Genomic DNA, 14,564 nt, shown 5'->3' on the forward strand with positions numbered 1-14,564 from the left:
ACCTTATGTTCCTCATCTGTCAGGTGGAGATGGTAATTTTACCTACTTCTGAGGGCCGCTATGAGAATTAACGAGAAAAGGCTTGAAACCTGGCACCTGGTACCTAGCAAGCCCACAGTAAACATTAACTTTTATATTTCAATACTTTTACATCTCATTATTTGTGTCGCTTTCCATAAGTGCAGGGTGACGTTATGTCCTAGTTTGCCTGGGACAGCCCTGGTTCAGTCTTGTGGTACATGTGTAATTATCATGAACTACCCTTTTTATTCTCAATATTAGACAATAAATTATATGGTCAACCTATTTAAGCACATACTGGCATTGTGCCATTTAGGACTTTAACAAATTGTATTTCAAATGAAAAGATCATGGTTCCAGTTGTATGAGGATCTTTGGACAAGTCACTTAGGCTTTCCATGTTTCTGTTTCCACATTCTTGTCAAAGTTTCAGAAAAAAGAATGAATTGCTGAAGTATAATTAGTAAAAGTTTCTTGTGCACACACCAAAGATTGCAAACCAGGAGGACTCAAACCAAAACATGGAATGAAGCTCAGAGGTATATTATTATATAGCACTTAGATAGTGTGGAGGCAGTGGCTGTTTATACTTCACAGCGATTAGTTATAATATTAGAGCTTTCTTTTTTTTAAAGCTTATTTATTTACTTTTGAGAGACACACAGAAAGTAAGTGGGGCAGGAGCAGAGAGAATGGGAGAGAGAGAATCCCAAGCAGGCTCTGCACTGTCAGCACAGAGCCCGATGCAGGGCTCGAACTCCCAAACCGAACTCACCAACCGTGAGATCATGACCTGAGCTGAAACCAAGAGTCCCATGCTTAACCGACTGAGCCACCCAGGCACCCCTAATATTAGAATTTTCTTAAATGAAAGGGAAACGGTTATCTCGTATGAATTTTGGGGATCCATTTAAGTTTTGCTTATGATTTTCAGAGGCATACGTTAAGTATTGACCCAGTTCAAGTTAGATTTGCTTGTGTTGCAAAATAAGCTAAATTAAGCTTTGCTTTTATGACTAAACTGGTTTTGTCTGCTCAGGGAATTTTCAAGTCTCGTCTCCCTATGTGTTTGATTTCACTATTCTAAAGGATTGACAAGATGAATTGTAAGATTCCCACAGTCTGCGTTCATTTTGTCATTTGACAAACATTGATTGTGAGTCCAGACTATGCCAGGCAAATGCCCAGCATGTGGAGAGGCCAGAGACGGAGGCCAATAAGGACCTCTCGGGCAGCGGGGTGGGAATCCCTACCAGGTTTTAAAAGTGTTATTTGAAAGACTTATCTAGAAATTGTTCACAAAATGTTTCTAGTGAATGGAATGTTTATACTTGAAACCTCAGTTTCTAGCAAACAAACCATTACATGCAGTGTAATTCTCTACACATTTCTATCTTGTGAGTGGCTATCTAATTTTAAAAAATTATTTCAGTGTGGAAAATTGGAAAATACAGAAAGGCCCAAAGGAAATTCTTCCGTTGACTCTTCAATGAGCCAGGGACCATCTAATGTTTTAGCTTTCGGTTACTCCTCGCCTCCACACACCTGAGGCCACTTTGTCAAAACTAAACTTTAAAAAGCGGCTCTCCCCACATTTGCGTATTTCCTAATAAAGTAATTCTCCAGCCATCCATCCATCCTCCATCAACCAGGTATGGAATACCCAACCTGGCGCTGTGCCTGGGGCCCCAGACGGCTCTCCTGTCAGCGATATAATGAAATTGTCCGTTCGCGACTTCCTCCTGCAGATAAACAAGCGTGGCTCAGCACAGGTCGGGCCCTGCTTTCATGCGTCGGTGGGCATTGCTGGGCAGGTGACTTGGGCGCCTCGCCTCCAGTCCTGAATCTGGCTCTTTGCGGGCGGGCCAGTGGGGTTGGACGGTGCCGGCCCAGAAAAAGCCACTTCCTGCCGCGACCGGAGCGGGCTGTCGTTGTGAAAGCGGCCCCCTGGGGGAAGGAAGGGACTTTGCGCTGTTTACTTTGGCTGCGGGCTGGCAGACGGCGCCGGGGGCCGCGGGCCGCGCAGACCCCGCGTTCGCAGAGCGGGGCCGTGGAGCCTGTGGGCGGAGGCCCCGCGCCGAAACGCTGGGGGCGCGCTGCCGAGAGGGGGCGCCGAGAAGGGGGGCGGCGCTGCGCGGAGGGGGGCGCGCGGCCGAGGAGAGGGGCGCGCGGCCGGGAAGGGGGGCGGCGCGGCGCGGAGGGGGGCGCGCGGCCGCGAGGACCCAGAACTCCGGGGGCCGGCGGCCCCCTGCCCCCAGGTCCTGGGGCGGGGTGAGGGAGGAAGGGGTCGAGGTGTGCCCGCCCCGGGGATGCTCCCGTGAGGAGTCCAGCTGGGGAAGGGGCACAGAGGACAGGCCTGGGAGCCGACGGTCCGTCCGGAGCTTAGAGGCGTGATCGCTTCTGTAGGGGCCCGGCGGCATCCCCGTTTCATCCTGCCAGATGGGGCCCGGGAAAGGACAGGCCGCAAAGATTGTGATGCCTTAGTTTGAGGAGACAAAAGCCGGCAGAGGGTGAGATCAAACACCACTAAATCGCCAGGGGGGAGGCCAGGGCCTGAGAGTATTTGGTTCCCAGAGAGCCCGGAGGGTGGGGGCCGAGGGGTGGGGGTGGGGGGACCCGGCAGAGTTGCAGGAAGGTGAAAATCGCCTCTTCGATTTTACGAATAATCCAGGTCGCTCCCACCCGCTTCACGTACCCCCTCTCTTGCGTTTATTACGTGGACGTGACAAGTCCACCTCAACCCGTTCCCCGCCCAGAGTCTCCTTCAACATCTTCCTGGGACGGAGCAGGTCACATTTTGCAGCACATACGTTTTAAGGGGGGAGAAGAACATCTCTAGAAATGACTGATAGAGGAAGCTCACCATGGCTGGAGGGAGAGGAGAGACACCACACACACGTGTGACAGCAGCAGAGGGGGGCTGCGTGTGCCGAGTTTGGTCACATGCACTTTAAGCAATGGAGAGCAGGCAGTTTGGCCCCGCTGGAATGCAGGGGTGGTTGGGAGGAGGGAGGAGAGTGTGAAAAGCCTGGAGGGTGGAGAGTAGACGGAAGCCCACAATCGCCCAGGATTTGGGTGGAGATATCGCACAGTTGGACAGGGCATTGGGCCCCTGTGTCCTGTAACTGTCCTGCCCTTCTGTGAAGGGATGCCCCGCCTCCCCCATCCGGGTCCAATGTGCGCATGGACCTTCTAGCAGAAGGTAGGGCAGGGTGGGGTGCTGGGTCCCCAGGGTTAGCTTTTCAACAGGGAGGGGCTGGCAGCTTCTGCTGACTCAGGGACATTTCCAGGCCTGGCCTCAGGGCCAAGCGGCTTATTGAAAGCAGCTGCTCCTCTTGGCTGGTGGCCCTACGGCCCCTGGCTCTCCCTGGGATGACCCTTTGCCTCTGCGTGGCCTGAGGAGGCCTGAGGAGAAGGGCCAACTACGAGAGACTCCGTGATTAGAGGTCACCCTGCCATGCCCCCGGGGACCAAATGTGGTCAGCCCCCAGGGCTCACCAGCTGGTCCTTAGGAGCTGAGCCAGGCTGGTGACTGGGTCCCCAATCTTTGCTCTCGCCATTCCCCACCTTGGAACACCTTCCCTCGCTCTTGTCTCTGCTGGTGCGTCTCAGGGTTTTGTTTGACATGCCTCTCGTTCAGCAGATTTTGAGAGTCTGCTGAGTGCCAGACACTCCGCTAGAATTAACTTCCCCTCTGCTTCCTTCAGCACCATGTCTTTCTTGTAATGGAGAGCAGCCGTCTTATCCGAGGTCAGACCTCTGGCTGCCTTCGCTGCTGGGCTGAGTGCCGGGAAGCTGCTGGGACAGCTGAGAGCTTTGCTCCTGAGAGACAGAGACAGTTCTGAGTCTTTTGCACTCAGCCTCAGGACTCCGCCAAAGCATTGCGTGTACCTCACAGCAGATGGGAAAGGAAAAGAGGCCACGGTGAGAGTCAACAGGGAGGGAGGAGACAGGGGCTCCTCAATGTAGGGCACATAGCCTTAAAACCCAGTTGCTTCTGAGCACAGGCATGAATGTCCAGGCTGACAACTTGGAGATGTCTGAGAAGGAAGGAAGTGTGGACACTGCAGCAGAAAGATTGCTGTTATCTGGAAAATCCATGCTTTCCAACACCTTCATCCCCAGCCACGCAGTATGAATTGGACCTGGGGGTTTTATACACGGGCTGACGTGTTGCTTGTAACTTTTTCATGGATTGCTTCATGAGTTCTGCCTCTCCGGCTTCATTGTAAATGTCACGAGGCCAGAGGCTGCATTGTCTAATTTCCCCGTCGTACCTAGTCATAAATGCTTGTCATCTGCACAAGTGAGAAAGCCCCTGGGGGAGCAGGCAGAAGGGTGATTAAAGAGGATGGGGTGGGGGTCTGGCCTCCAAGTACCTCCTCTGACAAGCCCAAGAGGCCCATCGCTGGTCTGAGGGTCAGAGGGAATCCTGGAACGGTAGCCTCTGGGGAGTAAGGAGGCTGGGAGAGAGGCTGTGGCTCCAAGACGCAGGGTTGTGTGTTTATCAGGGTCCTTTTGGTTACAAGGACAGAAACCCTTGTAGACAAGCTCAGCACAAAAGGGGAATGTGGCTGCCAATGAGCCAGAGTGATTCACAGGCTGGAAGAAGAGCCACAGGAACTCTGGGTCTGGGACTGGGTATTCAGCACATGAAGACTAGTTTCCTCCCCTTCCACTGCTCAGCTGTGTCTCTTTCTCCAGTGTCCCCATTCTCGTCTGTAGCAGGAAGGTCTTTCCCTCATGGTAGGAGACATGGCCATTGGCAGCCGCAGTTTCGCGATCACAACAGAGAGAGAAAATCACGTATTCCAGGGGAGGCCTCTGATCAGCCCTGTTTGAGTTATGTGCCCAGTCACCATGCCAGGGGGATGGACACTGTTACTGGCCAGGAGTGAGCCTTGTGCCCACTCACGTAGCCAGAGCAAGAAAATTACAAATAAGAAGAAGAAGGGATGGGAAGTTCATTGGGCAGACAAAAACAAAGGCCAGAGACTGAGAGAAGTTCAGTGAGGTTCAGGGATTCTGTTACCATCTCCATATCTTCCATGTAGAGCCCAGTGCCAACCAGACCATATGGTGGTGGGGGCCAGATTATGTCTCTGTTGCTCCCCACTGTACTCTCAGAACCTGGCACCATGCCTGGCACCTGTGAAATTCTCAATATGTGTTTGTTGAATGAATGAATGAATGAATGAATGGATGGATGGATGGATAGATGTGCTCAACACATAGCTTCCTGCCCGGTTTCATTCATTTCTTTATTCACCCACTGAGCAAGTACACAAGAAGCCACACACAACCTGGTGCACAACACTGTGCTGGTCGTGGTGTGGTTGCAAACAAAATGCAGGAGGTCGTCCTTGTCCTTGAGGGATGTACGTACCATAACCCTTGTGAGGGGCATTTCTACTTCCTGTGCTGACGCCTGATGCTCCCCAGGGCATGTGGAGTGAGGCTAAGGGATGGGTAAGGCTGGAGGGGGCCTTCCCGGGATGGGGGGGCATCAGGCCTCTGTACCCTGAGCTCCCTCTGCTGCCTCATGCGGGCTGGCTGAGCACAGGGCTACAAAGAACATGGTCTCAGCTCAAAACACCTTTGTGCCCTTCCCTCGCCCCCTTACCATTTCCAGCTCAGCCAAGGCTGGGCTTGATCTCTTCCTGCATTGGGCCCTGGAGAAAGAGCCTCCTTTCTGTGAGGGCCCAGGCACTACCCCCTAGACTTTGGGTGGGAAATGCTCTCTCAGGAACTCGCCCCACTCAGGTCCCAGCTTGGCAAAGTCCCGGGATCCACCTCCAAGAATCCCCCTCAGCTTCCCCTTTGTAGCTCTCTTGCCTTCCACCCCTCTGCTCCCAAATTCCTTGTTCTTTTCTCATTTGCTGCCAAGGCAGTTCTTTGACTTGCATTCTTCACCCCTGCCTCCTCCAGACCCTTAGTGTCTTCAGAGAGTCTCCCACCCCCTCCAGAAGCACAGCTCTCTCTGACACCCCCAGACACCTGGCTTTTAAGGGCTTGTTTGCCTCATGTTCTGCCATGTCCAAACCCACTGTCCTTCTCTAACTAGGACAGTGCTGTGTGTTTCCTCCTGGCCCCAGCGTTGCCTGGGACATGCCACACACACAGCAGGTGCACCAGGAAGATACGTGGATTTGAACCCAGAACCTAGGATGTCCTAGGATGGAGGGGACTTGCAGGCGTGGTTCATGTGACAGAGGAGGAAACTGACACCTTGAAAAGTACTGCGATTGGGCGCCCTAATCTCTTCTCCTCTCTGGGTCTCAGTTTCCTCATCTGTCAAGTGAGGGAAAGGTGGCCTGACCCTGGGACTGCCTCCCCCCGGCTGACACAGACCCCTTCAGACCCCTCATTTGCCATTTATTATGATGCACAGCCTGGCTGGAATGCTTCAGCCCACATGTGGGTTTTCTGGTTGGGGAGGAGCAGAGGGTTCTATCCCCCTGGGCTGCTGTGGGCTCCTGTGATGTTTTGGGCTGCATTGTCCTGTCCCATCTCTGAGAAACATCTACAAAAGCAAGCACTATTTTCTCCCTTTTCCGGTCCCAGGCCCTTTCCCTACCCCCTGCCAAGGGCCACTTTCTGTTATTACTGACTCTTCTCACTGGAGGGGACGTTTTGAGAATCAAACACCCAGTCCTTAGAGGAGCCTCAGGCAGGCCTGGATTAAGTCATGGGGCCAGTTTATGGTTCCAGAGTGTGGCTGGAAGGGAAGGAGCAGGCTGTGGGGAGGGAACAGAGGACCCCCATCCTGGTTTTGTTGAAGAATAGAGTGACCAGTGTCCCTGCACCATCAGCCTTCTTACTTTGGTGTTTTGAGCACTCAGTGACAGAAGCTGTGACAGTGCTCTGTTTTAGGAAAATTAATTTGGCAGCTGGATCAAGGAACAGAAAGATAGACTGATTGGTTGTGATTGTTATCTAGGCAGGAGATTCGTTCATTCATTCATTCATTCATCCACGTGTTCATCCAGTATTTATTAAGCACTACTGGGTGTAAGGCCAAGTTGTAGGTGCTTTGGGTGCAGTGGTGGAAAAGACTGAGAAAGTCCTTGGGAGTTTATGAACAAGAAGAGAGACACACAAAATAGAAACATGTCAGATAATGAGTTCTGCTTCTGGAAATACCAGTGTAGTTGGTAGCAGTCTAACTCTCTAGTCAAGGGTACTTACACACAAAGGATATAATATAAAACACAGTGGTTTGAGAGCAATCGAAAACAGGCAGATTCTGGGGAGGAAAAAAATCGCCAAAAGAAAAGAAGTGGATGAAGTGAGAGGTTCATTTAAGCAGCATATCTCCCTGAGAGCACTGCCCTATTTGAGGACCTCAGACAGAAAGTGGTAGTTTTACTGGTCACCATTTGGGGCTTCCGGAAGCTCCTAAACTGCATGGGCAGGGCGAGGCATTCGGGAACCCACCAAGAAACAGCAGCTGAGAGACAGAGGTTTCAGATGCTGCCTGGTCCTGAGGGAACAGAGTTTGGAATTCAAGATCCACTAAGTTAGAGGGGCTTGGTAATTGCCTAAGGTTTTCCTTTGAAACTCCAGTAGGGTCTCACCTTATGATTAAACCCAAGGCTAACAGCCGCACCCTAAGACTAAAGGCGAAACCAAAACAACCCCACCCTAGCAAAGCCTAAAGCCAAGCCTCTACAGGATCAAGATGATCCACCAGTAATTTAACTGCCTGCCAGAACAAAACTCAACATTCTTTTTAGGAAGATAAAAAAAAAAAAAAAAAAAATTCAGACTCCCTATAACATGTCATCTACAACATCCTGTATACAATAATAAAAAAAAAAAAAAATCCAGACTCTTTATAACATTACCCACAATGTCCAGTATGTAACAAAAATCACTAGACATGCAGGCAGCTGGAAAAGTGACCCGTAATCAAGAGAAAAAATAATCATTAGACAAAGGTGCACAGAGAACCCAGATGTTGAAAAAAAATCAGAGAATAATAAATAGTGAAGATAACTACTGTTGAGCAATATGATAGAGAGTAACTGAGTAGCTACTACAGGTCCGAAGGGCCTCTTTAAAGATGTGACTTTTCTGAGAAGTGAAATATCAGGCAGGAAAAACCATGCAAAGACCTTGAGGCAAGAAAGTACGAAGCCTGGGGCTCCTGGCTGGCTCAGTCAGTGGAGCACATGACTCTTGATCTCAGGGTCGTGAGTTGGAGCCTCATGTTGGTTGTAGAGGTTACTTAAAAAAATAAAACCTTAAAAAAAGAAAGAAAGAAAGAAAGAAAGAAAGAAAGAAAGAAAGAAAGAAAGAAAGAAAGAAAGAAAGAAAGAAAGAACCAAGCCTGTTCAAGGAAGGGAAAGGAGAGCATTGTGATTTGAGCAAGGAGCAAGTTTGATCCAGGATCAGACTGGTAGGCAGGACCAGATCATGTAGGATCTTGTGGCTCATGGTAAGAAGTTTGAATTTTATTTGAAGAATGATGAATTAATTGCCTTTGAAAGACTTTAAGTAGGAGGGAAACTTACCTCACATATGTTATGTTATATCTTACTACGATTGAGGCTGTTTCAAATAGTTACGAGCCAGTTGCATTTCATTTTTTTAGCTGTGTATATGTGTTCTTTTCTACTACGCTGCTGATATTTTCCTCATAATTCATTCTATTTTTTGTAGAAACTTTTTATATTAGGGAATAAGCTATTTGCCACCAGTAATTTATGTATATATTTGTCATTGGAATTCTGGCTTTGTTCATGGTATTTTTTTGCCATGGAAAAGATTATTATGTCATTGAAGTCATCACTGTTTACTTTATGACCTTCAACACTCCAGTATTATTTTTTTAAAGATTTGGGACTCACTTACATGTTTAAAAAAATCATTCCAGCTGGCCAAGAGAATGACTTATAGAGGGATGATAAGACCATGGTGGAACAGAAGGAGCTTGAGGTTTGGACTCCGAAGACCAGGACCAAATTTCAGCTCCTCTCTGACCAGCCTCGTGATTGTTCAAATCATTTCACTACCCTTAGTCAATTTCTTTACCTATGACATGGAATAGTAATGATAATAAATGGCAACAGCAATAATTTGCAGTGCTCTTACTGTGTGCCTGACCCTGCTCCAAACACTTTACAGGTATTCTCTCATTTAACCTTTACAATAGTCTGATGAGGAAACTGAGTCAGAGAGAGGGAATGAGGCTTGCCCAAGTCACACGTTAAGTGGCAGAGCTGGGGTTTGTACCCTAGCGGTCAGATTCATGCCTTTAAGACCTGGAAATTATCCCGAGGGGGTAGTGGTTCATGGATGCAAAAATTCCTTGGTGACAGGGATGTGCTGTGTGTGTGTTGTGTACAACTAGGTGATGAAACGTGGATGTCAGGCCTGGGCTTGCTTCCTGGCTGTGTGACACCGTGAGCAGGTCACCTCATGACTCTAAACTAACCATGATCCTCTCTCTTTTTTATTCCTGTCTCCCTCTCTCCCTCCTTCCCTCCTCCCTCCCTTCTTCCTTCCTTCCTTCCTTCCTTCCTTCCTTCCTTCCTTCCTTCCTTCCTTCCTTCCTTCCTCCCTCCCTCCCTCCCTCCCTCCCTTCCTTCCTTCCTTCCATCTCTCCCTCTCTAACTCTTTCTCAGCTTTACTGAAATGTAAGTCATGTCTCAAAGAACTCATCCACTTAAAATACACGGTTAATTGGGTTTTACTCTATTCACAGACTTTGGCAGCTATCATGACACTCTAACTGTAGGACATTTTCATCATCCCAAAAGAAACCCTGTACCCCTTAGCAGTCACCCCACATTCCCATCACAGCCCAGCTCCCAGGCAACCACTGTCAACTTCCCATACATTTAAGTCTCCATTTCTTAATCTGTAAAGTCAGTGTGCTCGGGGGCACGTTGGGTTTCACTGCCTTCCCCAGAGTGTCTGCACAGTGAGGCGATGGGTGAATTGATGAGTGACTGGGGGAAGCCCTAGCTTTAGCCCAGCTAAATGCTGCTTAAAAAATGGTGTGCAATGGTTCTGGGAGGCATGAGTGGTTGGATATGGAGGTGGAGGGCATTCTAGAAGATTCTAGAAGTCAGGAAAGGAAGGAGCCAGTGAAGCTGAGGGGCCAAGGGGAAGAACAAGACCAATTACTCCAGGCCAGAGAGGAACTTTGGTGGGAACACCACACTGTGTCATGGAGCCTGGGATAAAGTTGTGATGTGCCGAGTGATGTCAGTGTGTCCACTGCTCCTCACAAGATCTTGGGAAAAGTATACAGCGCCCAACTTGCCAGGTGGAGTCGGGCTTGCTGTTTGAAGGTGGGATGGAGGGCTGAGTCCTGCCTCTAGGCTGAGCATGGGACTAGAGCAGAGGCTGGCCATGCAGCTGTTTTCAGGCTCAGGGGCAGCGTCTGAAGGTGGCACTGGCCATCAAGAGCCAGCCAGGAGAGCCCCTGGGATGGCATCATGCCCTGCCTTCCCTTCCAGAACCCAACGTCTTCCTCATCTTCAGCCATGGACTGCAGGGCTGCCTGGAGGCCCAGGGTGGGCAAGTCAGAGTCTCCCCAGCCTGCAACGCCAGCCTTCCCGCCCAGCGCTGGAAGTGGGTCTCCCGAAACCGGCTCTTCAACCTGGGTGCCATGCAGTGCCTGGGCACGGGCTGGCCGGGCACCAACACCACAGCCTCCCTGGGCATGTACGAGTGTGACCGGGAGGCCCTGAACCTCCGCTGGCACTGTCGCACCCTGGGTGACCAGCTGTCCCTGCTCCTGGGGGGCCGTACTGGCAACACATCCAAGGCCGGCAGCCCCGAGCGCGGCGACCAGACCCGCAGTGGCCAGTGGCGCATCTATGGCAGTGATGAGGATCTGTGCGCTCGGCCCTACTATGGTGAGAGGCCGCTTGCCGGGAAGAGGTGGGCCCCCGCCCCAGTGTCAGGAGGACCGGAGCCACAGAGTGACAGATGCGGACCCTTGACATGGGAAGCATTTGGGAATAATTAAGAATATTAACCTCAAAGCATTTATTTTTAAGGACTTAAAAAATTAATACATGCTTGCGAGGACCTCAAACGGTGCAAAAGCGTATCACGTAAATTTAAAATTCCCTTCTCCCAGGCCCACTCTCCAGGGTAGACCCTAGAGTAACCCCATTGGTGTCTTGCTCCCGATTTTGCAGGGGCGACCGGGGACCGGGGTCACTCGGTGAGGGGCCTTTTGTGGTGGACAGCTCTGTCCAGGGGGGTCCTCTTCCTGTAAGACATCCTGAGTTCTGAGATGGAACTTGTGGGGAGGGGCAGCTGGATTTTGGACAGGCATGAGGGGCGCTGGGGGGACCCCTTCCCAGCGCTCTGGGATGAGCAGCAGGACCTCTCCCAGGCTCCCTGGCTGATCCGACGGCAGAGGGGGCCTCAAAGCCTTAAGCGCCGCTTTGGCCTTCCCATCGCTGCCCCATCCCTAGCTCCCTGGGGTAGGGGGTTTTCCCTGAGGGGGGAGGGAGGCTGGCAGCCTCTGGGGTCCAGATGCCAAGACACTGGCTCGGTTCTGCAGAGGTCTACACCATCCAGGGAAACTCCCATGGGAAGCCGTGCACCATCCCCTTCAAGTATGACAACCAGTGGTTCCACAGCTGCACCAGCACGGGCCGTGAGGATGGGCACCTGTGGTGTGCCACCACCCAGGACTACGGCAAGGACGAGCGCTGGGGCTTCTGCCCTATCAAGAGTGAGAGCAGGGTGGAGAGGGTGGGCCAGGGTGGCTCCTGGAGGGAGGCCGACCACGAGGGGCCTCAGCGTGGGTGGAAGAACTTGCCGGACTGGGGTGATAAGATGCCCCTCCTCGTAGCGCGGAGCAGCGTGTGTGGGGTCTGCACTCCTTGAGGGACTCCCGTGTGGGACCCATGTCCTGCTGTCGTGGTGGCAGGTAACGACTGTGAGACCTTCTGGGACAAGGACCAGCTGACTGACAGCTGCTACCAGTTTAACTTCCAGTCCACGCTGTCGTGGAGGGAGGCCTGGGCCAGCTGCGAGCAGCAGGGGGCGGACCTGCTGAGTATCACGGAGATCCACGAGCAGACCTACATCAACGGTGAGGCGGCAGGGCAGTCCCCGGGGTGGGGGTGGGGGGATCCTGGGTCTGGCGGCCCCGGCAGGGCAGGGCAGGGCGGCGGCAGCCTGGGCCCTGCTGCCCGTCTTTGGAGGGCCCTGGGCCCTTCCTGCTGGTGGGGCACAGATGCCCTTGGCGGGGGGCACACAGTGGGAGGGCCGCGGGTGGGCCAGTCCCCTTCTCACCGTCTCTGACTTGCTGTCAGGGCTCCTCACTGGCTACAGCTCCACGCTGTGGATTGGCCTTAATGACCTGGACACCAGTGGAGGCTGGCAGTGGTCGGACAACTCGCCCCTGAAGTACCTCAACTGGGAGAGTGGTGAGGCGTGGGGTTCGGGCGCAGGGTGGCCTGGGGACTGCACAGGCATCTGGTCTCCTATTTATTCCTCCCCGGGAACCCTTCTCCAGGCCGCGTGGGGGAGGGGCGGCGGGGCAGGTTCCACCCCCTCCTGAACCGGGTCCCGCACCATCGGGGCCCGTGCAGTGGCCTTGCCTCAACTAGAACCCAATGCCCTCTCCTCAGGGCACAGGGCCTGGGGCACGGGCTGGATTTCAGGCCCTGTCCGTCCCTTCAGCTGCACCCAGGGCACCGGCAGCCGGGCCAGGGAGGCCCCGGGGGCCGGTCACCAGTGTCGGGAGGAGAGTTTGGGCCCAAGGGGGGAGGGGGAGGCGGGGGTGAGAGGCAGCGAGGGGCCCCGAGGGAGCCGGAGGCTGTGAGGAGGGCCCGGAGGAGGCCCGGGTGTGAGTGAGTATCTCTCTCCCGGGCTGCTGGCGCCCTCCCCTCCCCTCCCCACAGATCAGCCGGACAACCCGAGTGAGGAGAACTGCGGGGTGATCCGCACGGAGTCCTCGGGCGGCTGGCAGAACCGCGACTGCAGCATCGCGCTGCCCTACGTGTGCAAGAAGAAGCCCAACGCCACGGCCGAGCGCCCGTCCCCCGGTGAGCGGAGGTCCCGGCGCGGGGCGGGGGACGGGCCTGTCGGGAGGCGACACAAGGGACTCTCTGCTGATGGACTAACCGGAATGTGGTTAAATGCTGGTAATCCGCACGGTCCTTGTAGCAGTCCCACTCAGCCGGAGGTGACAGACATCTCAGCACACAATTGGAATATCCCGAGTTGTGTACCACTATAAAAATATGTGTAATAAATGTTAGAGAAGACATGCCTAGAGAAGAAACTGCTTAAGCTCCTGAGAGTTAAGGAGGGCTTCATGGACATGACATTTGATTTGGGCTTTTTAAGTTGACTGTAAAGAGGTGTGAGGGAAGGGCATTCCTGGCAGAGGGAACAGCATGTGCAAAGGTGCAGAGGCATGGAAGTATACAGCAGCTTTAAGTTTGGTGAGGATTGCAGTCTAGTTGGAGTGTAGACTCTACATAGGGTGTGGTGTTTGGACCGGCAGCATGATGGCGTTATAAATGCAGACTCTCAGCCCCTCCACTTGGCCTCCATTTCACAGGATCGTCAAGCAAGGTGTGTGTGCAGGTGCAGCCAAGGCACCCTGGCTTAGCGGGCATGCTGAAGAAAACAGTTCAGAAAGGCAGGTTGCATCCAGTCCCTGAAGGGTCTTGGCTGCTGGGTCAAGTTTGGGTGGGGCCAGGTAGGCTGTGGGGAGCCTCTGCGGGTTTTTAAGCCAGGGAGTGTCTTGCTCACATTTGTGATTCACAGAGATAGCTGTAGGGGCCTATGGAGGAGGTTGGGGTAATGGGCACAGCACTGTTCTGGGGACTGCTGCGTGTGGCTTTGGGCAAGGAGCTCTGTCTCTGAGCGCAAATCGCGAATAAGCTCCTACCCCTTGCAGGGTTGTTGTAAGGCTGGAGACAGGGCCTTGCCCAAAGGAGCGTGACCATGGGTAGCAGAAGATGTTCGTCAGTGTAGGTTGGAAGGGCTACGACAGGAGTCCAGTAGCCGTGGGAGCCACTGCTTTCTCTCCTCCTCCCCTAGGGATTGGCACCCCACACATAGGGCACCTCCCCTCTAGCTAGAGGGGGCCTGGGGCAGGCACCCAGTCAAGGTCTTCTCAGACCTAGAAGGAAGGAGGGCCCTACTGTGGGCAGGCCTGACCTATCTGTGGCCCCCTTTGGGCCTAGCTCCTCACCAAGTCCCCCGTCTCCTGGATGTCCCCAGTGTGGCCCCATTGGGGGAGGTCTCCTCTGAGGCCTCCTGGATCTGCAGATGTGTCTGTGGCCTTGGACTGACTCTTTCATCCCACTCTGCATGAGGCATCTTTTCCGAGCAATTTCTCAAATGCGTTCTGTCTTCTGGGTCTCATCATGCAAGGCATGTCATTCCAAAGGCAAGCACCGTTGTGTCCGCAAGGCATCCATATTTCCTGAGTTTTTTTCCTCCCAACATCCGGAAGAAGGCCCCCTTGGGTCTGAACTTGGGTTCTGTCTGTGGCGGCAGCCTTGGGTCTTAGCCGGGAGGCCCAGGAGATGATTGACAAGTCAGAGCCG

At 52.9% G+C, this 14,564-nt stretch overlaps 1 protein-coding gene across 2 annotated transcripts in view; it reads left to right on the forward strand.

Moving 5' to 3' along the window:
* The window catches only part of MRC2 (mannose receptor C type 2), a 52,247-nt gene that overhangs the window by 18,468 nt on the left and 19,215 nt on the right, over window positions 1–14,564 (forward strand). For both annotated transcript variants that reach the window (XM_045489369.1, XM_045489370.1), the window contains exons 2-6: window positions 10,491–10,892; window positions 11,552–11,725; window positions 11,924–12,088; window positions 12,312–12,425; window positions 12,903–13,046. In XM_045489369.1, coding sequence (XP_045345325.1) covers window positions 10,491–10,892; window positions 11,552–11,725; window positions 11,924–12,088; window positions 12,312–12,425; window positions 12,903–13,046 — 999 coding nt within the window. The remainder of the gene's footprint in view (window positions 1–10,490; window positions 10,893–11,551; window positions 11,726–11,923; window positions 12,089–12,311; window positions 12,426–12,902; window positions 13,047–14,564) is intronic.

The sequence above is a fragment of the Leopardus geoffroyi genome, chromosome E1 (assembly GCF_018350155.1).
Source record: "Leopardus geoffroyi isolate Oge1 chromosome E1, O.geoffroyi_Oge1_pat1.0, whole genome shotgun sequence".
Classification (NCBI taxonomy): domain Eukaryota; kingdom Metazoa; phylum Chordata; class Mammalia; order Carnivora; family Felidae; genus Leopardus; species Leopardus geoffroyi.